The sequence below is a fragment of the Gobio gobio genome (assembly GCF_949357685.1).
Source record: "Gobio gobio genome assembly, chromosome: 23".
Lineage (NCBI taxonomy): Eukaryota > Metazoa > Chordata > Actinopteri > Cypriniformes > Gobionidae > Gobio > Gobio gobio.
Window position 1 is genome coordinate 21,571,877 of NC_137119.1, and position 24,443 is coordinate 21,596,319.

At 39.1% G+C, this 24,443-nt stretch overlaps 1 protein-coding gene across 1 annotated transcript; it reads left to right on the forward strand.

Annotated features, from left to right (window-relative positions):
• Nucleotides 1-1,726: 1,726 nt before the first annotated feature.
• Nucleotides 1,727-23,511, forward strand: crispld1a (cysteine-rich secretory protein LCCL domain containing 1a; the record flags this gene model as incomplete). Its single annotated transcript, XM_079806062.1, has 14 exons — nt 1,727-1,984; nt 15,722-15,840; nt 16,570-16,702; nt 18,672-18,787; nt 18,906-19,006; nt 19,265-19,411; nt 19,942-20,002; nt 21,413-21,479; nt 21,563-21,693; nt 21,768-21,811; nt 22,473-22,545; nt 22,664-22,739; nt 22,911-23,044; nt 23,460-23,511. 14 exons carry the CDS (start codon nt 1,727-1,729, stop codon nt 23,509-23,511), a joined length of 1,512 nt encoding a protein of 503 aa, XP_079662188.1.
• Between the last annotated feature and the right edge of the window lie 932 nt (nt 23,512-24,443).

Genomic DNA, 24,443 nt, shown 5'->3' on the forward strand with positions numbered 1-24,443 from the left:
ACAACTAGTAAGTGGTATTTGTGTGTGTGGGTGGGTGGGGTGCTTTATTTTATTAATGAGAGAGGTGAGAGAAGAATGACCAGGCTGGTGCAATCTGACAGAAAGGCAGCAGTGTGTGAAATGGCCACATGGTACTACAGTGCTGTGCTAAAGAACATCTCTGAACACTCGTCGAACGTTTAAGTAAAATACATTAGACAGCAGCAGAAAACCTAGGCTACTTCTTTCCATGTTCATATAAATCCAGGTAGCCTACCATTTCAGGTTATGAGACACCTGCTGTATCTGACACAAATGCATGATGCCATCATGTCATGGTCAGGGATGTTTCTTGGACTTCGTGCCTCTGAAAGTGTAAGCATACTTAACTGGATAACACAGTTTACACAGTTTGTAAATATTATTCAGTTGAATTTAACGGGTGGGTTGACTGAAACACGGGAGGCGTGGTTTGCAAAGAAATTCGATTCTGTTCAAGAAGTTTGGATTTAAAGAGATGTTGCAGTCTGTCCCACATAGGGGAACCGAGTCTCCTGGGCACATTGATGATCATTTATGAGCATGCTTTCAGATGCTTTGGGATCTATGGATGAGCATTCGCAAAACTTTACTGTCACATGACTAACAGTTCTCGGTAGCCTGCTGAAACAGCAAGTCTGCAGAAAAGCTGAGTGAACGTTCATTCGCTGGATACAGTAGCTCAGGTAGGCTAATGCATTCAAATATCTTTTCACGAAAACACTTTCAAATTTAATTTATGCAAAGCAGCAGCAAAATAATTGACTATTTTATATTTTGCAAAGCATATTTTTATGTGTTTGTCATCGTATGTACATCTTATAACACGCATTTTTGCATTATGTCGCTATTTTAGTTATAGTTAGCCTGTCTGAGTCTGACAGAAATCGGTGATTTTTAAGTTAAAAATAGATTTCAATCTTTTCTAATGCGTCAAGTTTTATATTCCGTTGCTTTCCGTTTGACACTTTTTAATAGCAATGCCTATTTGTGAACAAACCGTTTTTAGTCCAATCATTTTAATGACTCAGATGAACCGGTTCAAAGAACCGATCTGAACCATTTGTTCACGCGGACTGACTCGTAGTCGAATCAACAACTCGCCGAGAAGTAAGTTGCCAAATATCAGAAATGTTACGAATGAAACATAAGGGTAATGTTTATAACTTGATTTATTGCATTTTTACAGAACATACGAAACATCATTTCAAAAATGCAAATCTATGAAGTCTATTTAGGTTTGAGTTAAACTACTTTTATTAGCTGAATCGTGGCTGCAAAAAAGGGAATGTGGATACATATACAACAGCCTTGAAAATAAAACATAAACGAAAGAAACATTATAAACAGCAATATACAATATAGGATGTCAGGGACCATGATGACAATATAATTACATGATGTAAAATAAGCTCTGAATTGATTCAGTTCTTTGAACATAAGTTAATTAGTTAATTTTAATAGTTTTTTTTTTTTTAATATAAGGACACTCCATAAAACATTAATTGGCAAAATGATGTTGTAGCATCCTATACTGATGTTGAATATGAAAACAAAAACTTGGTGATTTTCACTCTTTACAAGCCCTTTCCCATCTCTTTATTTTTCTTGTACATGTTTTATTTCTCAGCTTTATTACCAGAAAGCTCTTCCTCTTTTCAACAGTTACTTGAAGACCCTCAGACGTCATCATTAGAACTCGTCCACCATGGGTCACTTAACCTCTGCATTACTGAGGGGGCTTTCTCTCCTGCTGGTGACCCAGAGTGTGTTTGCTATGGTGCTGTTTAATGCCACAGATCTTGGCATTCTGTTGGATAAGTATCTGGATGAAGATGGAGACTGGATGGTGGAGAGACAGCGAGGCAAGAGGGCCATCACTGCCAGTGACATGCAGGCCATCCTGGACCTTCACAACAAACTTCGGGGGAAGGTCTACCCATCGGCTTCAAATATGGAATACATGGTAAAACGTCTCTACTCTGCTACAAATGATAAAATATGGAGAATAACACATATTAGGAAGAATTATCCACTCAAATTGTTCTTTGGTTTAGTGGTAATTGTACACAATACAATTTAGTGATCTATTTTGCATTAATCTTCATGGTTTTGGTATTGCACAGAAAACCAATTTCGAATTCACAGGTTCTTTGTGACCTAGTCAATTTACGAAAAATATTTTCTGTAGCCTTTTCAACATATCACAAAAGTATTTTGTTTCTTTGCTCTGTTGAACAAAAGTGAAGATATTTTGAAGAATGTTGGTAACCCGTTTATGGTTTCCATTGACTACCATAGTATTTTTTTTCATACTATCAATGTGTGTGTGTGTGTGTGTGTGTGTGGGGGGGGGGGGGGGGGGTCGGGGAGAGATAAAAGGTATGAGATTATCATTGCAGAATAGAAACAAGGTAAAACAATAACAACATTTTACATTGGTACAGCTTCACAGAACTTAGAAAAAAAGTTTGATGGTAGTGGCATGATTACTTTTTGATGTCTTTGCTGAAGTACTGAAGACCACACACTTGCAGACACTCACCATCAACCTCAACCTACTGGGCAGTTGAATGCTTGAATCTGATTGGTTGACGAATGTTCTAAGGTGTGCAATTATTTTCAGGGAAACACATGGCTAAAGTAGTTCCAGGCAGGTCTTGACTGCATTACAGTTTCATATCACTTCCAGTGATGCGCGGGTTGATCCAAAATGAGCGGGTGCCCGCGGCCACCCGCGGTTACCCGCGGTTACGAGTCATCCAAAAATATTTTTAATGATATTCGGGTCACGGTCGGTCGGATCGTCAATAAATCCTTATTTACCTTTTGAATGTTGAGCGTTATTAACTTTTGAATAAATGCTGACGCGGGACAAAATGCCCGATTTCCCAAAACGTTGAACTGAGCAATGCCATTGTACCATTTTAATAGGCTACTTTTAAACGCATTTAAAGTCAGTTTTATGTATTTTCTGAGAGGGGGCGGGATTTTTGTTGGGAAAGTCGGGGGAGAGACGCACACTTCGATTAGACTGGATAAACACATGCAGCATCTTAATTGTTAAGAAAATTAAACGAAATAAATGAATAAATCAAGCCTGTATTACATAACACTAGGCTATATCATACAGCATTCAGAAAAATAACAGTTTGCGCTCCTAAGGGCTTTCACACTTTTCCAAATGTTTTCCAAATGTGGGCTGATGAATTCTTCAAGCCGGGTCGAAACATAAACATCGCGTTCATCAATAATATGCATCTGGAGCTGAAATGGAAAATGATGGGCCGCCTCAAGAACTTCCTGCTCTCGCTGCTGCACCTCTGAGCGCACCACGCCAGGGCCTGAAACATTTTCTCAATGGCCCAATGAGCTACGATGAGCATTTACTACTTTTAAAAAATGCGGGTCAGGAAGCGGGTCGGGTACAATATTTTCTTCTTTTTTTTTGCGGTCCGAGTTGCGGGCGGGTTAGTTGAAAACGTCGGTCGGGTGCGGGTTGTTTATACATTGACCCGCGCATCACTGATCACTTCGCCAAATGATTTCAGTTATTTCAAACGTCTCTACAGCCTACAACTAGCCTAGAAATCTAGACGCACCCTAGCGGCAGCAAATCTAATTTGCAGCCAGGGTAGTTGGCTTGCGATCTGGAAAAACCAAACTCTGGTCAGGCCAATCACATCGTGTATAGAGTCGGTGGGCGGGCTTAACATGACGGCAGAGTTGCAGCGGTTCCGCATGCTACTTGTAAACAAAGAAGCTGGCGAACAGCGGTCTTTCAAATCGACTTTGAAAGACCGCGACTCTGGAAGACTTGTTAAGCTTTTCTTTGAGAAAAGAACAAAGTTCTTACTACAAGTCTATTCTTAAGAAAGGAAGATGTGTTCGGAGGTTTGCCAACCGGATACGGCGAAAGTTTAATCTATCAACTAGCTCCGCTTCACCTTCTTCGTTGCTCTGGTTGGTTGTAGCGCTATCCTATTGTGTGCAGAGGGAATTTGAAAGACAACTGTTTATCCTGCCCCTCAGATTGAGCCCTGCCAATGGTGAGTTCCCAGACCCAACATCTTGATGTGGGTCTGGCTTGTCAGGCTAGCAACAACAGCAAAAGAAACAAAACCCACAGCGACGCTGACCAAGCAAATAAATACAATAGGATAAAAACATCAAATTATTTCTATGTTTTTTGCCACAAATTAGGCCTTTGCTCAATACTTTGTTGAAGCACCTTTGGCACCAATTACAGTCTCAAGTCTGTTTGAGTGTGATGCTACAAGCTTGGCACACCTATTTTTGGGCAGTTTCTCCCATTCTTCTTTGCAGGACCTCTCAAGCTCCATCAGGTTGGATGGGGAGCGTCAGTGCACAGACATTTTCAGATCTCTCCAGAGATGTTCAATTGGGTTCAAGTCTGGGATCTGGCTGGACCACTCAAGGACATTCACAGAGTTGTCCCGTGTTTGAGCCACTCCTTTGTTATCTTGGCTGTGTGCTTAGGGTTGTGTTGGAAGATGACCCTTGCCCCAGTCTGAGGTCCAGAGCGCTCTGGAGCAGGTTTTCATCAAGGATGTCTCTGTACATTGCTGCATTTATCTTTCCCTCGATCCTGACTAGCCTCCCAGTTCCTGCCGCTGAAAAACATCCCCACAGCATGATGCTGCCACCACCATGCTTCATTGTAGGGATGGTATTGGCCAGGTGATGAGTGGTGCATGGTTTCCTCCAGACATGACACTTGTCATTCAGGCCAAAGAGTTCAATCTTTGTTTCTTCAGACCAGAGAATTTTGTTTCTCATGGTCTAAGAGTCCTTCAGGTGCCTTTTGGCAAACTTCAGGCGGGCTGTCATGTGCCTTTTACTGAGGAGTGGTTTCCGTCTGGCCACTCTACCATACAGGCCTGATTGGTGGAGTGCTGCAGAGATGGTTGTTCTTCTGGAAGGTTCTCCTCTCTCCACAGACAAATGCTGGAGCTCTGTCAAAGTGACCATCAGGTTCTTGGTCACCTCCCTGACTAAGGCCCTTCTCCCCCGATCGCTGAGTTTGACCGGGCGGCCTGCCAGCTCTATGAAGAGTCCTGGAGGTTCCAAACAGATGATGAAGCCACTGTGCTCATTGGGACCTTCAATGCTGCAAAAAAAATTCTGTACCGTTCCCCAGATCTGTGCCTCGATACAATCCTGTCATGGAGGTCTACAGGCAATTCCTTGGACTTCTTGGCTTGGTTTGTGCTCTGACATGCACTGTTAACTGTGGGACCTTATATGGACAGGTGTGTGCCTTTCCAAATCATGTCCAATCAACTGAATTTACTACAGGTGGACTCCAAAGTTGTAAAAACATCTCAAGGATGATCAGTGGAAACAGGATGCACCTGAGCTCAATTTTGAGTTTCCTGGCAAAGGCTGTGAATACTTATGTACATGTGATTTTTTTTTCCCATTTTTTATTTTTAATACATTTGCAAAGATTTCAAGCAAACTTCTTTCACGTTGTCATTATAGGGCATTGTTTGTAGAATTTTGAGAAAATAATGAATTTAATCCATTTTTTGAATAAAGCTGTAACATAACAAAATGTGGAAAAAGTGAAGCGCTGTGAAAACTTTCCGGATGCACTGTATGTACGGAAAGCACATACTCTCATTCTCCCGCTCTCTCTCCCACTCAAACGCAGCATGGACACACACTCGCACAGAAGCGTGTTGTCAGTGCTGCTCAAACAACTTAAAAGCTACATGACATTTCTCGCTAGTGAGGTAATAACGGTGCTGTTCTTGGAGTAGATACACTTACAGTTTCGCTATTAGTAGAGATGCTGGTTGACGCGTCTCTCTTTCTCTGTCTCTCTGTCTCTCTGTCTCTCTCTCTCTCTCTCTCTCTCTCTCTAATGGCATTAATAACTGCATTTGTCCTCTATCAGTGGCTGAAGCCTCCATTACTAGCTCTAAAATTACGTTTTGGAATTAGCAACGGAGTCTTGGAATTAGATGCGTAAGAAATGAGTCACACTTAAGTGTTTTAAAGGACAAAAATCTGACAAATGTCCTGAAATACATCATCTGAACAATGTTTTGAGGTGTGGTAGTATAAGCGGAATAATTGACTTCGAATATATCGACTTGTAGTAATCCGCTTCACGTCATGGCTGCATTACCACCTCGGGTGTGCATTATTTTTCTAATAATTCAACGGCTCGTCGTCAATTATTCTTTTATGTAGGGCACATATATTTTGTTCTGTCTAAAGGATCATTGTCGAGATGGAAGATACATTATTATTCCCATTGTTCTTCCAGTCTGTCTGTGAAACTGACAAGTAACCCTTCAGCAGAATGTTGACTCATGGATATAAACCAGCAGAATGTCAGTATCTTAAGTGTTGTAAAACAAATGCAGTTAAATATTGTTTCAGAAGCAGTGTTTCCTCATACTTCTTCATGCTGGCTTAGCACAAGAAGTGCTTAGCACAAAACATTACAACTCCCTTGAGGTTTTAAATAAAGGATAGTCATAGTTAATTCAAAAACGTTTTGTCATCATTTACACCCTCATGTTGTTTGCACATTCTTCAAAATATCTTCTTTTGTGTTCCTCAGAAGAAAGAAAAAAAACATGTTTGAAACAACATGACAGAATTTTCATGTTTGGAGGAACTATCCATTTAAAGGTCCCATGGCATGAAATTTTCATTTTATGAGGTTTTTCAACATTAATATGAGTTCCCCTAGCCTGAATATTGTCCCCAAGTGGCTAGACCGGTGTAAACTGAGTTCTGGGTGTCTTTCTCTGCCTTTGAGAAAATTTCAGCTCAGACGAGCTGATCTTGAATTTTCATGTTATGACGTCATAACAGGAACGGGTGGCACGCCCATGCGAGGGCCATATTTGTTTGTCCTCGAGAGATCATGGCTTGTGAACGAGTGAATGCTGGCAGTTTCTCAGTGTTTGGATGTACAAATGTCTTTTTTCAGTTCCTTCTGATCTGTGATCAGTGATTTCTGATGTGTAGCTAATTTTTCAAGTTCACACAGAACGTTATTTTTCGTGCACACGCTGCGGCTTCTCTCTCTCCCGACAGAACGGTGCTTTCTATCTTGTGAGTCAGTGTTTTTGTACATCCTCGTCGTGTCTATCTATTCTAAAATGTGCATACAGTCATGAGTTTCTGCTCAACATCGGCAGTAGGGATGGGCATTTTTGTCAATTTCTCATTTCGATCATCGATAGGTCTCAAAAACGAGTACTCGAGTACTTGGGGGCAGGGCATGTGCAGGGGGCGGGGCATGTCCGTCATCAGTGATGGGAATAACGGTGTTACAGATAAACGGCGTTACTAACGGAATAATTTTTTTCAGTAACGAGTAATCAAACGAATTACTGTTCCTCCCGTTACAACGCCGTTAGCGTTACTGAGGGGGAAAAAAGCGGCGTTAGTCACGTTACTATAATTGAGCTCACTGAAGCGCTTTTCATCCGCTCTCTGTCAGTCGGACCTGCAACGTGTGTGTGTGTGTGTGCGCGCGCACCAGCCATGCGTGTTGGGGGTGGGTGCGGTGGTGCACATAACTGATGATGATTGGTGGGTGGGAGACAAGGTTGAAGTTGATAGGTTGAGTTCACACCTATTTTTTTCACGGTCTATGGTTCACACACACACACACACACACACACACACCAATGACGCACACGCATATGCACATTCAGCGATGGTCCAACGACTTCAAAGGTAGCTTTCGCAAACTGGAAGTATAAGCGCTACTTTTCCCTCGTTGAGGTGAAAGGTAAGAATATTTATGTAACATGCAACTTATGCCCAGGAAGAAAGAGTCTCTCCACGCCGGTGGCAAGTGATTCTGAAGCGCCTCACATCATCATATGCTACAAAATTAGTGGCTAAAAACCCAGGTGATAACGTGAGCTCCACTACCAAAGGAAAGTATAATACTGATAATATTTACACAATATTTACACTATAGTAGGCCTACTGATAATATTTACAATAATGCATTGAATTTGATAGGTGTCTCTTACATTGTCCCACAGCAACATTACAATAGTGTACATTAATGTACAATGTTTTATAATAATAATTTATTCTATTTAGTGTCCAATTCATTCATTTAACATATCTAATATTGGGGGCATCCAAGTTATTTGACATATTTGAACATTTGAAAAAAAAAAAAGTAACGCAGTAATTACTTTCCCTGGTAATTAGTTACTTTTATAATGATGTAACTCAGTTACTAACTCAGTTACTATTTGTAAGAAGTAACTAGTAACTATAACTAATTACTTTTTTAAAGTAACGTGCCCAACACTGTCCGTCATTGAGATAATGAAAATACTGTTATGAAAATGGTTGTTGACAAATACAAACGTGACATGAAAACAGGTATATGAAAAACATGAACATATAAAACAAAAAATAACTGCTAGATTATGATGCATTTGTCTTTGAAAAAGAAACATCTTTATAAATTGACCGTCTCAAATAACCAAGTCAATAATATCGAGCATTGCATTTGTGAAATAACACCACCCTGCAGAGCTTGCTAGCTGGTTAATAAACTCAACCAAACACACCCTATATATGATTAATATGAACCTATTACAACTTAAATCAACACAAAAGGATGTGAATGCGCATGTGAACTCAGCATGCTAGATTTTACAGGCTATGGTTTGAAACGGAACATTTTGAATGCGCTCTTCCCTTAACAACGCTGATACACGGACAACGAAAGCACACAGAAACAACATTTTATTAAAATCGTGTTCTCATTATAATGCTTTGACAGATTGACTCTGCACATCATGCACTTAATTTTACTATTCATGATCGAAGTGTTTACAGACATCACTGCGCGTTTTCGAACTCATAACAAAAAACAACTTTAAATAAACTAGGTCTACTGTTAAAAAATACGAGAACAGTATACCACTGCTGCATTACTAATATCAATGATTCTGAGAAATAAATAGCCTATCTAAAAAGAATATGACTGTCTCTAAACCATAATGTCGAGCATTAATGCATTTGAGCTGAAACTGAAGAGAATGAACAGCCGGTATAACGGCAGCGCTTTGCTAGCTTATTAAGCTCAACCAAACGCGTTTTATATTAGATTAATCAGATATAGACAACATAAAAGTGATCTTACAATGTGCATCTGCAGAAAAGGACGCGAATGCGCACATGAACTTCACGCACTAGTCAGAGTGTTCTCGCTAGTTTCTCTGTGGATTTCCTTTAACAGCTGATACACAGGGAATTAAGCACAGAGTATTTACCCATTTCCATCGTGTTCTCATTATAATGTTTTGACAGATTGGCGCTGCACATCGTGCACTAAACATTTAATGATCACAGTGATTCCAGACATCACTGCAGTGCACGCCTCAGTTTCACTTTATTTCGCCGCGGTCTGGAGGTGTGCTGTATAATGCTAACCAATCAGACCTCAGCTACCGCGCAAAATGACGCAATAACCAATACAAAAGAGACAAATATATTTTTTTAAAGTCAGGGCGATCATCGTTCTCATGATTGATGATCGTTGTCACGTTCGAGTACTCGATTACTTGACCACTGTTGCCCATCCCTAATCGGCAGAGCCACATCTTTAGAGATAAACTTCACGCACGCCGAAGCTCGGGCTGCACTGACCGGTCGGCCTTCAACATCACCGACCCCCAGTACTGCATCTCACCCACAGCATCTCACCTTTGTGACAGGCGCGAGATTAAGCAGACAGGGGGTAAGCGTGAGCATATCCGGGCTAGGCTAGCCAGCTATCCCCACAATAAACTGGATTACATTCGATTACTGCGTGTGTCTGTCTGTTGTATCTTTGTTTGCGCTGTGTACTTAATGCGCGTCACTGACGCTTTTCATGTGATAGGAAAACATCTAAAAACAATGCTATAATCAACACTTACTCGTAACTTGTTCATCTCAACAGCTGTCATGGTACATTACATGTGTTACAAAGTTGGTAGAATAAGGAGGAAGACGGGCCCGGCGTGACTGGGACTCGTGTTTATTCAGAACTCTCAGATACAAACAAAATAAACTCACGCTGACAGCGCTCTCACAACTCAGTAGTTACATTATATAACTTTGTTAGCAATCGCTCCGTCTCTGGTCCATTGATGTCCGGTTCACGAACGAATCGTTCTTTTGAACCGGTTATTTTTAGTGAACCGGTTATTTTTAGTGAACCGGTTCTTTTTAGTGAACCGGTCGAACCAGTTCTACCATGAAGACTCGGGAGACCAGATAAAGTATGATAACACCACAAGTTTATTAGCAGACCAGCAAGTATTAAATTAGAGGTTATTTGGCGTAGGCCCCGTCCGTAGCGCTCGTCAAGAGGGTAACGGACTCTGCATTTCCTGCCTGAAGATGAAGGCAGGGGAGCAGCCGACCCCCGGGAGGTATAGACAGGGACCGACCTGGTGGTGGTGGGGAGGATGGAGGCAATGCTGGCTTCAGCATCTGTGAACTCAGACATGTGTTAATTACCGATCTTTTATACTCTGAGAATTATGACTTGATTGGATAGGTCTGAATGTGATAAGTGACGTAACATTGAATCTTCCTGCCAGAACTTGCGCATAAGCTTCATTTCACCAAATCGGACTGAATCGTTCTAAACGGTTCGCGTCTCGAGTCAGCGCTGAGCCATCATTTACTAAAGTTACTAACTTTCTGACATGAGTGACAGTCCCTCCGACTAGAAATAAACGAATAACCTGAAGTATATTCTAGTAACTACAACAGTTCACTGAACTGAGACGTGCTGAGAGAAACTGATGAGAAGTGACATCCGTCTCTCTGGCAGGCCGCAGACTTGTGCCTCGTAGACCTCGTTAAACCACGCCCCCTCCGCTCATTTCAAATGCAAAGATGTCAACCAATCACAACAGTCTCACAGCAGACTGTGAGACTGTAGAGACTGTGATACTAACAAACGCCCCTTGAAACAGGGCATTCAGCCAGAGGGTAAACATCAGTATAGAAAAAAGGCCTTTTATTTCTAAATTATGACATTTTATGATGTAAAAATCATACTAACAATATAAGTACACCTCAGAATACATTATACAATACAAGAAAAAAATCCATGCCATGGGACCTTTAACCCCCGCTTCACTGCTGCTCACGCGACGCTCCTGCTTGACGCTCACGCACTGCTCCTGCTCCCAGTGTGAATGCACTCATTGATTAACATGGGCGCCGAAAAAAATACGCGCTGCTCACGCGCCGCTCACGCTTGCGGTGTGAAACGGCCGTAAGGTGTGTCTAAATTTGCTCTGTTTTACACTACTGGTCAGAAGTTAGGAATCATTAAGATGTTTATATTGTTTATGAAAGTTATCTCTTATACTCACCAAGGCTGCATTTATTTGATTAAAAAATATTATTACAATTTAATTTAAATGAACTCCGGTTTCTATTGTAATACATTTTAAAATGTAATTTATTCCTGTGATGGCAAAGCTTAATTTTCAGCATCATTACTCAAGTCTTCAGTGTCACATGATCCTTCAGAAATCATTCTAATATGCTGATTTGCTGCTTTAAGAAACAGTTATTATTATTATCAATGTTGAAAACCATTAACTTAATATTTTAGTGGAAACTGTGAATTTTTTTTTCCCCTCCAGGATTTATGAATGAATAGAAAGTTCAAAAGAACAGCATCTATTTTAAATAGATCTTTTTGGTATCATTTATTAATTTCTTGTCTTTACTGTAATTTTTATCAATTTAAGGTGCCTTTGCTTAATAAAAGTATTTTTTTAACCCCAAACTTTTTAATGGCAGTAAGACGCAAAAACGTTTTTTACAATGTTGATAATATTAAGAAAATATCTTAGAAAGGATCATGTGACACTCAAGACTGGAGTAATGGCTGCTGAAAATTCAGCTTTGCTATTACAGACATTAATTACATTTTAAACTATATTAAAATTTAAAACAGTTATTTTAAATTGTATTAATATTTGACAACATTGCTGTTTATACTGTTTTTTATTTTCATTTTATTTTTTTAAAATCTAATAAATGCAGCCTTGCTAAGATTAAGAGAGTACTTTTAAACTTTTGACTGGTAGTGTAGTGTAGACGAACCAAACTAAAATTAGGATAGAATTTGAAGCTGGGTTTCCATGCTAAATAAAACAGTACTATGAGACTAACCCAGCTTAGACCTTTACTTCAGAATAAATAAATGAATAAATAAATAGGTGTGTGCAGCATGACCATCTTGAACAGTAAGACTCAATTTATATTGCAGCTTTTCAGAAAGATGGGCAGCGGTTTGAGAGATTGTTAACTGGGTGTCGGGAGTGGAGTTTGGGCTGCTCAGCAGAGTGAAAGTAATAGGAAAGGTGTGATGGATGTGGAGACATGGAATGTGATGATGCGCTGCTCCAGCCTCCACAGCCTCTTACAATAACCAATTCTGAATTCTAGGCAAAACAGCCGAATTCCAAACTGCAGCAGGGAAATCTAGTAATCATCAAACCCTCATTTCAACAGGAACCCACTCATATTCCCACACACATACGCTGTACAGCAGCTACATTGACTCTATGGTTCTCATTTAATACATTCAGTGTGGCTCTTTTGCCACTCGACAGAAAAAAAAAAGCGCTCCTGAGGGACGTTGGAAATTTTTAATTTTCTTGGAATGTGACCAGATGACAAAAAACGTGCAGCTGATGAGGTGTCAAATGAAGTAAACAATGGTGTGTGAAAGAGTGTGAGTGTCTGCACTGACGGGACGTGTTTTCCTTTACTGGTCCTGTCTAAGTGCGGTCGGATTCTTTGGGGCCTCCCCTACCGAGATCGCTGTGTAAACAGAATCAATTTACCCTTCTTTTTTCTTTTTTTTTCAGTTTACAGATTTTTCAGGATAGACCATTCACTGCAAGAAATACAGTACTAGCCGTCATTCAGTTTTGGACTGCTGGTTTTGTTGGTACACCATAACATCAATATACATACACATACTAAATGGATTACTGAAATTAATCTCTCCATTGATGTCAGTCAGTTGGTTAATATAGATAGACACCTTTCCTTCTGCTTAAAGGAATATTTTGTTCAAAACTCAGTTGACAGTACTTGTGGCATGATGTTGATTACCACAAAAATTCATTTTGACTTTGAAAAAATCTAATTCTGGGATCCAGTGAGGTACTTAGGTTAAACTTTATATGGTAACACTTTATTTTACAGTGTCAGTTACATGTTACATTTACTTACCATAGTAATAACTATAAATTATGCATAATTACATGCAACTAACACTAAGCCAAACACTCATCCTAATCCTAACCCTATAGTAAGTACATCTATAATTAAAGTGTATCAAAGACACCTTAAAATAAAGTGTAACCCTTCATTTGTTTAGGGTTAGTTACTTGAAAAAATGTGGTTACACTTTATTTTAAGGTGTCATTGTTACAGTTTCATTATTTATTTAAGTACTGAGTAATATTAATTAACAACATCTACTTACTATATGGTTAGGGTGGGATTGGGGTCAGTTGCATGTAATTATGCATCATTTACTACACTAAGTACATGTAACATATGTAACAAGGACACTGTCAAATAAAGTGTTACCAATAATGCACAATTTAGTGTTATTACTATAGTAACTACATGTAACATGTGTCACCGTAAAGCCTACTTGTGGTGAAAATAAAGTTTTAAATGTTGTTTGTATGTCTATGTGGTGTTTTCTAAAATGACAAACTCTGAAGCAGGCAAGGCTCAATAGAAGCCAGGTTATACCGTTATACTTTTTTGTTGATATGAAAAATCGGGTACATTTAGCAATATAGCGGATGAATTATGTATATGATTTATATTACAATGTTATGATGAACTAGATGCCTTTCTCCACTGATTGTTCAAGCGTTTCTAAGGATACAGATTTTTAGAAGGCAGCTTTCTGACTCTGAGATGGTGAACGGGAATATGGTTTGTGTAACATTAACAACACCGTTTGATAATGTAGTCAAGCCAAAGGCTAATCATATTAATTACCATACGAACACAATACCATTCTGATATATCGACTTGTAGACAAGCCCTTATGAGTGAGCGGAGGCAGGGTAATTTGCATATTCATGTATCTGCATATACTAAATTAAGCAATGAGTTACATTCAAGCTATTTTAAGGCATGAATGCATTCTTTTCACATGCAAACTTTTAGATATGTCATTTTGACGATCAAAGATTAGTTTTAAGGGATACAAATATTGACTACAGGGGGGCTTTAAATTAAAGTATTATCGGTTTCAATTGTGAAGACAGAGGACATAAACAAAAAAAGTTGCAAAAAAAGTGGAAACATTGCTTATAAACTGATTTTCTTTCTAAAAGAAAGCAACACATTTAAGGTTTTTAATATAACACTTTATTTTGATGCTCCACTTCAGACATTCTACCAACTTTAGTAACTTTGCACCATCTACCAGTCATTAGAGTATAAGTGGACTGTCTGCTAACTGCTAACATGGTATTTTGATGGTCCCAACCAGACATTCTACTGACTATAAGTAACTAAGCACTGCATTTTTTTTGTATAAAAGGTGCTAGATAAAAATTATTATTATTATATTATTATTAACCTTTCTCTGTAAAGTTTTATCCAATTTTACAACTTTTACCATGACAACATAATGCCTAAAACTAAAATGACAAGAACAACTTTACAACTTGTATAAAATATACCTTTAACTCTACAGTATAAAGGCCTACTTTGATGGGTGGCTTAGCAAACCAAGCAGACATCCTGTTGGCAGGTGCTCACTTCAAGGATTAATGTCTCAGGCAATTGTTCCAGCTATTTTGGGGACCTTTTTGGGCCAGCTTTACCACTGGACTGTGCTTTGGGACTTCCTAGGGAAAAAGTGTAACATGTATGGGCAGTGACAGGGCAGATAACTCCCCCGTCACCCCCGCCTCAATTCTGGCTCAGATTTCTCTCCAACCTTGAGATTTGTATGCTTTCCATTCAAGGTGAAAGCGCCGTTTTGCTTCTCCAGAATAATGAGATGTTTTTATTAAACAGCAAAATGTGGGTCAGATAGACAGGAAAACGCTTAGATTTGTGAGTGGCCTTGAATGGTGTAGCGTGCAACCAAAACTAGGAACACAGAGCAGGAAATACAGAAGGCATATGGAGAACATTACTGTATCCCAGTGGTTCTCAAACTTTTTTGGTCATGCTCCCCCTGCAGTACCTGTGCGCCCCAACCCCCTGGCAGGAGTGCCCCACAATTTGAGCGCCACTGCTGTATCCAAAAATAATTGCGCCTTTTGATTAAGTGTACAAGAAAAATAAACCAAGAGGTGGACCAGAGAGAAACCTGGTTCTTTCTCCGGCCTGCAAGCACTCATTGTATTGAAGGCCAGCTAAAGTGAACTGAATCTGCAAAAACTCATAATCATACTGACTAACAAGCCACAGACTTTAGTATTATATAATATAAAATATATATATATATAATATAATAATATATATATATCTAAACAATCTTTTTTTGAAATCACCTTATAACCAGGTCATAATTACAACAGCACATACAACAGATTAGGGATTTGTTTCTGTAATGCTCTGCTTGCCACCTATTTCCGTTTGAATCTCAGCCCTGTTTCTGTATTTCTTTTAGGTGTGGGACACTGAACTAGAGCGGAGCGCTGAGGAATGGGCCGAGACCTGCCTGTGGGAACATGGCCCAGCTGGCCTGCTGCCTCAGATTGGTCAGAACCTGGGAGTGCACTGGGGAAGGTCTGATTTTGCTTTGTTGCTTTATAGCAATGTGAGCTTAATAGTCAACACATTATAATATCTGAACTACTATACAGCTAGAATTCAACTTTATTACACTAACACCTAAGATTCAAAAGTTTAGGGTCGGCAAGATTTTTATTTTATTTTTGAAAGAAGCCTCTTGTGCTCACCAAAGTCTGCATTTATTTGATCAAAATATCAAGTTAAAATTGTATTGTGAAATACTATTACAATTTAAAAGGACTGTTTTCTATTCGAACATATTTTTAGTCTTCAGTGCCACATGATTCTTCAGAAATCATTTTAAAATGCTGATTTGGTGCTCAAGGAACACTTCTTATTATAAATGTAGAAAACATTTGTGCTGTTTATAGATATTTTTTTACTGTGAGCAGTTTTGAAAAACTTTTGAAGTTGTCATCAGATCTTTTAACTACATATAGATATACAAATATATTCAGTTTTTTTTATTTTTATGTGAGTTCAATCTTACAGTTCCCAAATTCTTAAATGGTAGTGTAAATGTCAGTCGGACAATCTTCCTGTCTACGTGGACTGTTCTTTGCTAGAGTACATTGTTGACCACCAGACCATATGATGTTTTGTCAAAGACCTGGCTATGCATGACTATGTATACATGTTTGCAGTAATCTAACTGTTGGTTTTTATTTTGCATTAGACAAAATTTTAAGTTATTAATAATGATGCTTTTTTTGTTCACCCCAGGTATCGTCCACCTACTTCTCATGTACAAGCCTGGTATGATGAGGTCAAAGACTACTCGTTCCCATACTCCCAGGAATGTAACCCTCACTGTCCTTTTAGGTGCAGTGGTCCAGTCTGTACCCATTACACTCAGGTAGATATAATGACTGGAAAATATCTCATAAGCATTTCACTTGTGTATTTAGGTGCAAACCCATTGATGGATTTGACAGATCTGAAGGCAGTGAAGGAATTTTGATACCAATGTAATATGTGCTCTCGTTCTGGTTGTCACCACATCAGCTGCAGCCTTTTTTAATAGTTTGGAGTTTAACCAGAGCTTTTGGAGAGCACCAGACAGGAGGGCATTGAAGCGCTTCAGTCTGCTACCAGTGAATATAAGTGTCAATATCTGTTTGCCTCTTTGACAGTGATTCTTAGATGTTATAAGGCAGTTGTAGTTGAATTTTGAAATGGCATATTAAAACTAAAGGGTCTCAAGATAGAGCCTTGAGGATCAACTGAGCCGCAGCCAAATGGCAACAAGAAATGTTCTACTACTGAACAGCTAAAGCCTACCAAAACTTCCAAACAATTACAGGTTTAGTTCACCCAAAAATGAAAATTCGGTCGTTTATTACTCACCCTCATGTCGTTCCAAACCCGTAAGACCTTTGTTCATCTTCGAAACACAAATTAAGATATTTTTGATGAAATCCAGGGCTCTCTGACCCCCCATAGACTGCAACGTAATTGCCACTTTCAAGGCCCAGAAAGGTAGTAAAGACATTGTTAAATTGGTCCATGTGACTACAGTGGTTCAACCTTAATTTGACAACAAAAAAAAAACGTGATCATATCACTCCAGTCTTAGCTTCTCTTCACTGGCTTCCCGTTTATTTTAGAATTCAATTCAAAGTTTTGCTGATTGTTTTTAAAGCTCTTAACGGACAAGCCCCATCGTAAATCTCCAATCTTGTTCATTTGAATTCAGCTCCTAAGTCGCTCAGATCAGCCAATAAAGCTCTCTTATATGTCCCACGGTCACGACTTAAAACAAAAGGTGATAGAGCCTTTGCAGTTGCTGCGCCACAATTATGGAATCAGTTTGCCACCCGACATTAAGAGTGCTCCTTCTGTTTCTGTTTTTAAATCTAGACTTAAGACACATCTCTACGTTTTAACATTTCCTGCTTATTAAATTATGGATTAGTAACTGTTTTCTTGTTTTTTCTTATTCTATTTTTGACTGTTATTTTTTATTATTATTTATTTTATCTTTATTGTATTTTATGATTTTTTTGTACAGCACTTTGGTCAGTGTAAGCTGAATTTAAATGTGCTTTATAAATAAATGTACTTACTTACTTACTTAATTTTGTGATGCGCAGAGAATACTTTTTGTGTGCAATAAAACTGCTTCAGAGGCTGACATGGAAGAGAAGAAATGGGTTGAATAAAGTTGTTATTTATTTATTTATTTATTTTTGCGCAAGTATTCTTTTCGATTCATAAAAATAAGGTTGAACCTCTGTAGATCCACTGTAGTACGTTGCAGTCTATAGGGGAGTCATAATGCTCTCAAATTTCATCAAAAATATCTTGATTTGTGTTCCGAAGATGAACGAAGGTCTTACTGGTTTGGAACAACATGAGGGTGAGTAATTAATAACAGAATTTTCTGTTATCCTTTTTGATGAATCTTCACCCAACTCTTTTCCATACAATAACAAATAATAGCAACCATGATCTGAATCTGTTAAACTCCAAATAGAACAAAACACAGTTAAGGTAGTTTATGTGGCTCATGCACAGTTTTCCAATTCTCGTCAAAACCATAATATAGGTTTGTTTCAAAATGGACAGTGATACAGTAGGTTAAACGACAACCTAAATTCAATATTTTTCTCACACAAAGCAATCTTATGGTTTCAAAATACTTATAGTGAGATAGCAATAGACAGCTTGAGGTTATTGTATAGACAAGAGGGGTAACCCATGCAAATAGATTTAAATATAGAACAAATTCCATGTGCTAAAGATGCTTAAGGTCATTAAATGATAGCAGCCAGATTGCTTATAGTCAGATATGATTGACTGTTTTGCTTCCTTACTCATTCCAGCTTGTTTGGGCAACTAGTAGTCGAATCGGCTGTGCAATCAATGTGTGCTACAACATGAATGTGTGGGGCCAGATTTGGGCAAAAGCAGTTTATCTTGTGTGCAACTACTCACCAAAGTGAGTTACCCATTCATTATTCTTCATTTATTATTAAATACTGTACTCATTCTCTGTCATTTGTTTTATGATAGTTTGCCAGCATTGTCTCTTCTTCTCCGTGTGTTGTTCTGTGCAGAGGTAACTGGTGGGGATATGCTCCATATAAACATGGCAGCCCTTGCTCTGCCTGCCCATCCAGCTATGGAGGAGTTTGCAGAGAAAACCTCTGTTATAAAGGTTTGGAGATTATATTGCAGTAGCTTCCAACTTTGTCCAAACATACACTACTGTTCAAAACATTTAAATTGGTACAAAAAAGTTATACTTCGAATAAAGGCTGTACTTTTGATCTTTCTATTCATCACTGACCCTAAACTTTTGAATGGCATTGTCTTAAATCCATCATTTATTGATTGCTAGATGAATAGGTTTTTCAAATGTACTGTAACTTGATCCAGGCAAAATGGAAGACTCATTTCTTTGTTTCATTTTCAGGTGATGGAACAAATAGACAAAGCCCACGTGAGGAAACAGACGAAAGAAATTCTATAGAACCTGAGGCCCCTCATAGCCCTGGACCCCGTTTACGGGCCCCAAGTCCAACCAGACGCCCAAATGCAGTTGTGAGCAAAGAGCAGATGTGTAAGCTGTGGTTCACTGATTATACTTTTTAGAGTCATGGGGGAACCACTTTCAGAAATAAAAGTTCTGCTTGAAAAACAATTTCTGATTCATCTAAAAAATACATTTTCTGAAAGTGTCTGCATGCAAAAATCGCTGGCTCTTAAACGTATTTCTGTTTAACTCAGATTGTTTTGATGTTCACCAGGCATGGATCTGTCAATGAGTTTTTTTTTTTCAAACATATATTTAATGTTGCAAGTGCAGAAGGGAGGTTTTTTTGTTCTCATAATGGTGATCTCCCTGCTGAGTATGTTTGCTTTGGGGACGATGAATACTTGTGGGTTTTAAATTGCTTCCTTTGCTGAAAGGGGGTTTGGACTGAAAGCTGAGATATCCTGCTGTTGGCCACCATGAGCTCTTGCTGGAATTCCACAGCTTGCTTTTACAGAACTTCAGGAACAGAGCTGTGCATTTCTGCAGTGCTGCTAAACTATACAGCATGTCTTAACATAATTGAACCACCTGTGTTTCTTTTCTCCTTTGTGCAGCACAGATTGTGACCTGTGACACAAAGCTAAGGGACCAGTGTAAAGGCACCACATGTAATAGGTGAGATAAAATATTTCATTACAAAAAAAACCCCACTATATTGCCATAAGTATTGGGACACCTCTCCAAATAATTGAATTCAAGTGTTCTAATCACTTCCATGGCCACAGGTGTATAAAATCAAGCACCTAGGCATGCAGACGCTTCTACAAACATTTGTGAAAGAATGGGTCGCTCTCAGGAGCTCAGTGAATTCAAGCGTGGTACCGTGCAGGTTGCCACCTGTGCAATAAGTTCATCTGTGAAATTTCCTCACTACTAAATATCCCATGGTCAACTGTTAGTGGTATTATAACAAAGTGGAAGCAATTGGGAACAACAGCAACTCAGTCACGAAGTGGTAGGCCACGTAAAATCACAGAGTGGGATCAGCGCATGCTGAGGCGCACAGAAGTCGCCAGCTTTCTGCAGAGTCAATGGCTACAGACCTCCAAACTTCGTGTGGCCTTCAGATTAGCTCAAGAACAGTGCATAGAGAGCTTCATGGAATGGGTTCCATGGCCGAGCAGCTGCATCCAAGCCTTACATCACCAAGTGTAATGCAAAGCGTCGGATGCAGTGGTGTAAAGCACGCCGCCACTGGACTCTAAAGCAGTGGAGACGTGTTCTCTGGAGTGACGAATCACGCTTTTCTGTCTGGCCGATGGACGAGTCTGGGTTTGGCGCTTGCCAGGAGAACAGTACTTGCCTGACTGCATTGTGCCAAGTGTAAAGTTTAATGGTGGGGGGATTATGGTGTGGGGGTTGTTTTTCAGGGGTTGTGCTTGGCCCCCTTAATTCCAGTGAAAGGAACTCTTAATACTCCAGCATACCAAGACATTTTGGACAATTTCATGCTCCCAACTTTGTGGGAACAGTTTGGGAAGGCCCCTTCCTGTTCCAACTTGATTGTGCACCAGTGCACAAAGCAAGGTCCATAAAGACATGGATGAGCGAGTTTGGAGGAACTTGACTGGCCAGCACAGAGTCCTGACATCAACCCGATAGAACATCTTTGGGATGAATTAGAGTTGAGACTGCAAGCCAGCCTTCTCGTCCAACATCAGTGCCTGATCTCACAAATGTGCTTCTAGAAGAATGGTCAAAATTTCCCATAAACACACTCCTAAACCTTGTGGAAAGCCTTCCCAGAAGAGTTGAAGCTGTTATAGCTGCAAAGGGTGGACCAACTCCATATTAAACCCTATGGATTAAGAATGGGATGTCATTAAAGTTCATGTGCATGTAAAGGCAGATATCCCAAAACTTTTGCCTATATAGTGTGTATACCGTAAAATATCTCGCAGGCCTTTTTCTTAAGATAATAATAATTCCTGACTACATGATCTATGTGTCATAATCAATTTTCCATTTGATGATCTGTATGCAATTCCACCCCCCCACCCAAATCATTTTTTGTCCGCTGTAAAGGTACGAGTGTCCTGCTGGTTGTTTAGACAGCATGGCGAAAGTGGTCGGAACAGTGTATTATGACATGGTAAGTGTGGCATAAAGATTTCTTTTCAGTTTATCATGTCATGTGTAGTCTGAACTTCCTGCTGACAACATCTTCGCCCTTAGCAATCCAGTATTTGCCGGGCAGGCATTCATTATGGTGTAATTGACAATGATGGAGGCTGGATGGATGTCACAAGACAGGGCAGAAAGGACTTCTTCATCAAATCGTACAAAAATGGACTTCAGTCCTTTGGGTAAGAAATCTGTTTAAGATTGACTTTCATGGGCATTAGAAACAATTACATCTAATATAATGAAAATGTTACAGGAAGTACCAGAGTGCCAATGCCTTCACAGTATCCAAAGTGACAAGTAAGTTTTAAATGAGTTTTTTAGTTTTTCTAATTAAATATATTAGAACTAAATTATTACACTCAGCAATACTTAATTTTGATTGGTCAGCTGCAGCATTCAGAAGTTAATTAATTTATATGGCTTCTGCCTTATTTTTTCAAATCATTTTAATATGCTGATTTGGTGTTCAAGAAAAAATCTCTTATTATTTTCAATGTTGTTAACAGTTTTGCTGCTTAATATTTGTGTGGATTTTTTTGCCCAGGGCTCCATCGACTTCCATAGTATGGGGGAAAAAAATGCTTTGGAAGTCAATGGGGCCCATCAATTTTTTATTTTTTTCCCCCCAAGATTCTTTGATGAACAAAGTTCAAAAGGACAGCATTTATTTGAAAAAGAAATCGTTGGTTACACTATAAATGTTTTTACTTTCACTTTTGACCAATGCATCCTTGCTAAATAAAAGTATTAACTTAAATAAGTAAAAATACTCAGCCCAGTCTTTTGAAAAGTAGTGTAAATATTTGCTAAGTAGCTGACTAAGAAGAATAACAATGTACAGCCAGTCAGTTATTATCACAAAATAAAGTGATCAGGACCTCGGGGGGTCTTGTATCATCTTGGAAGGGTTACATAAAGTACCTTTATTATTAATTTCATAATGTTTCCTCTGTTTCAGTAAAAGTTATCACATGTGAGACTACAGTTTCTGTGCTGTGCCCTTACCACAATTCTGCAAGACACTGTCCTAGGTAAAAATATGTAATGAACCAAAACTCCAGCTGAAATGTTGTTGCCAATAGCATTTGAAACTGTAATTATTACATTAAAAAAAATAAAAATTTCTGACGTGTGTTGTCTTTCCATAAGGATTTACTGTCCCCGCAACTGCCTGCAAGAAAATCCCCACCTTTCTCGAGTCATTGGCACCGGAATTTATTCAGATGTAAGCTTTTTTATTTTTTTTAAAATCAAACTTAAAGGGATAGATCACCCAAAAATTTAAATTCTGTCATCATTTACTCACCTTCAAGTAGTAAATTATTCATTTTGGGGTGAACTATCCCTTTAAATCACAAAAACTGCTGTCCCACTAAAGACTGCATTTGTTTTTCAGAAATCTAGTATATGCAGGTCTGCAATTCATGCTGGCGTATTAAGCAACAGGTCAGGTGGTTACGTTGACGTGATGCCCACAGACAACAGGAAGCTGTACATTTCCTCACACCAGAATGGCATAGTCTCAGAAAGGTAGGTTTTATCCCTAAACTGGTCCATGTACACTCGGTGTAAGGCAGAGTATGGGGCAGCCTGTCTCTCCTTAAGCTTTTAAAATCACAGGCCTTTTTTGAGAAAGCTGATTAGGGTAGAGCTGTACCAGTGGTTCCACTCCAAGCGTGTTAGAATAAACTTTGTAAGTCACTTTGAATTGCTTGCTAATGGTAAGCAAAAGCATGGAAGAATGGACATGTGCTACAATTATGCTACTTCACAATGGTTTGTAGTGACAAAATGAACATACCCATCCCATCAAATCATCACAAAGGGTTTGTCACAATATCATAAACATCTTCTTACACTAAATAAGCTTTTCACCAAATGTCGTCATTATAAACACAATTATGTTGGGAAACATTGCTTATTTAACCTCTGTGTTCTCTCGCAGCCTGCAGAACCCCGCGGGAGGCAAGGCATTCAGAGTATTCGCAGTTGTTTGAGCGTGTGCTGAAATCGCGGCCACTCATCAACTCGTTCTGTTGATTAGGCTGTAATAGTGGCCATTGTGAGGCTGTTTCTGCTCTTGCCAGCCTATACTGTATTTTCTTTCACACAAATGTTGACTGAACTAAGAATTTGCTGTATAAAAGGATACTCTTTCCAATGCATCAAGCTGATTAGCCATTGTATTGCCTAAAAAGCATGTAATTAGAGGATCATTCAGGGAATATGATGTCTGTATTGCAGAGAAAAAGCACTTAAGATGAGTTTTAATCTTCCTTTATTTTGATAAAGAACATTTCAGAGACTGTAGAGCATATCTACGATATACTTTAGAAACATGTTTAGGAAGTTGTCATTCATTTATAAATGTATGTTAATTATTCCACTGTATATATACTATATATATATATATATACACTCACCTAAAGGATTATTAGGAACACCTCTTCAATTTCTCATTAATGCAATTATCTAATCAACCAATCACATGGAAGTTGCTTCAATGCATTTAGGGGTGTGGTCCTGGTCAAGACAATCTCCAGAACTCCAAACTGAATGTCAGAATGGGAAAGAAAGATGATTTAAGTAATTTTGAGCGTGGCATGGTTGTTGGTGCCAGACGGGCCGGTCTGAGTATTTCACAATCTGCTCAGTTACTGGGATTTTCACGCACAACCATTTCTAGGGTTTACAAAGAAGGGTGTGAAAAAGGGAAAACATCCAGTATGCGGCAGTCCTGTGGGCGAAAATGCCTTGTTGATGCTAGAGGTCAGAGGAGAATGGGCCGACTGATTCAAGCCGATAGAAGAGCAACTTTGACTGAAATAACCACTCGTTACAACCGAGGTATGCAGCAAAGCATTTGTGAAGCCACAACACCCACAACCTTGAGGCGGATGGGCTACAACAGCAGAAGACCCCACCGGGT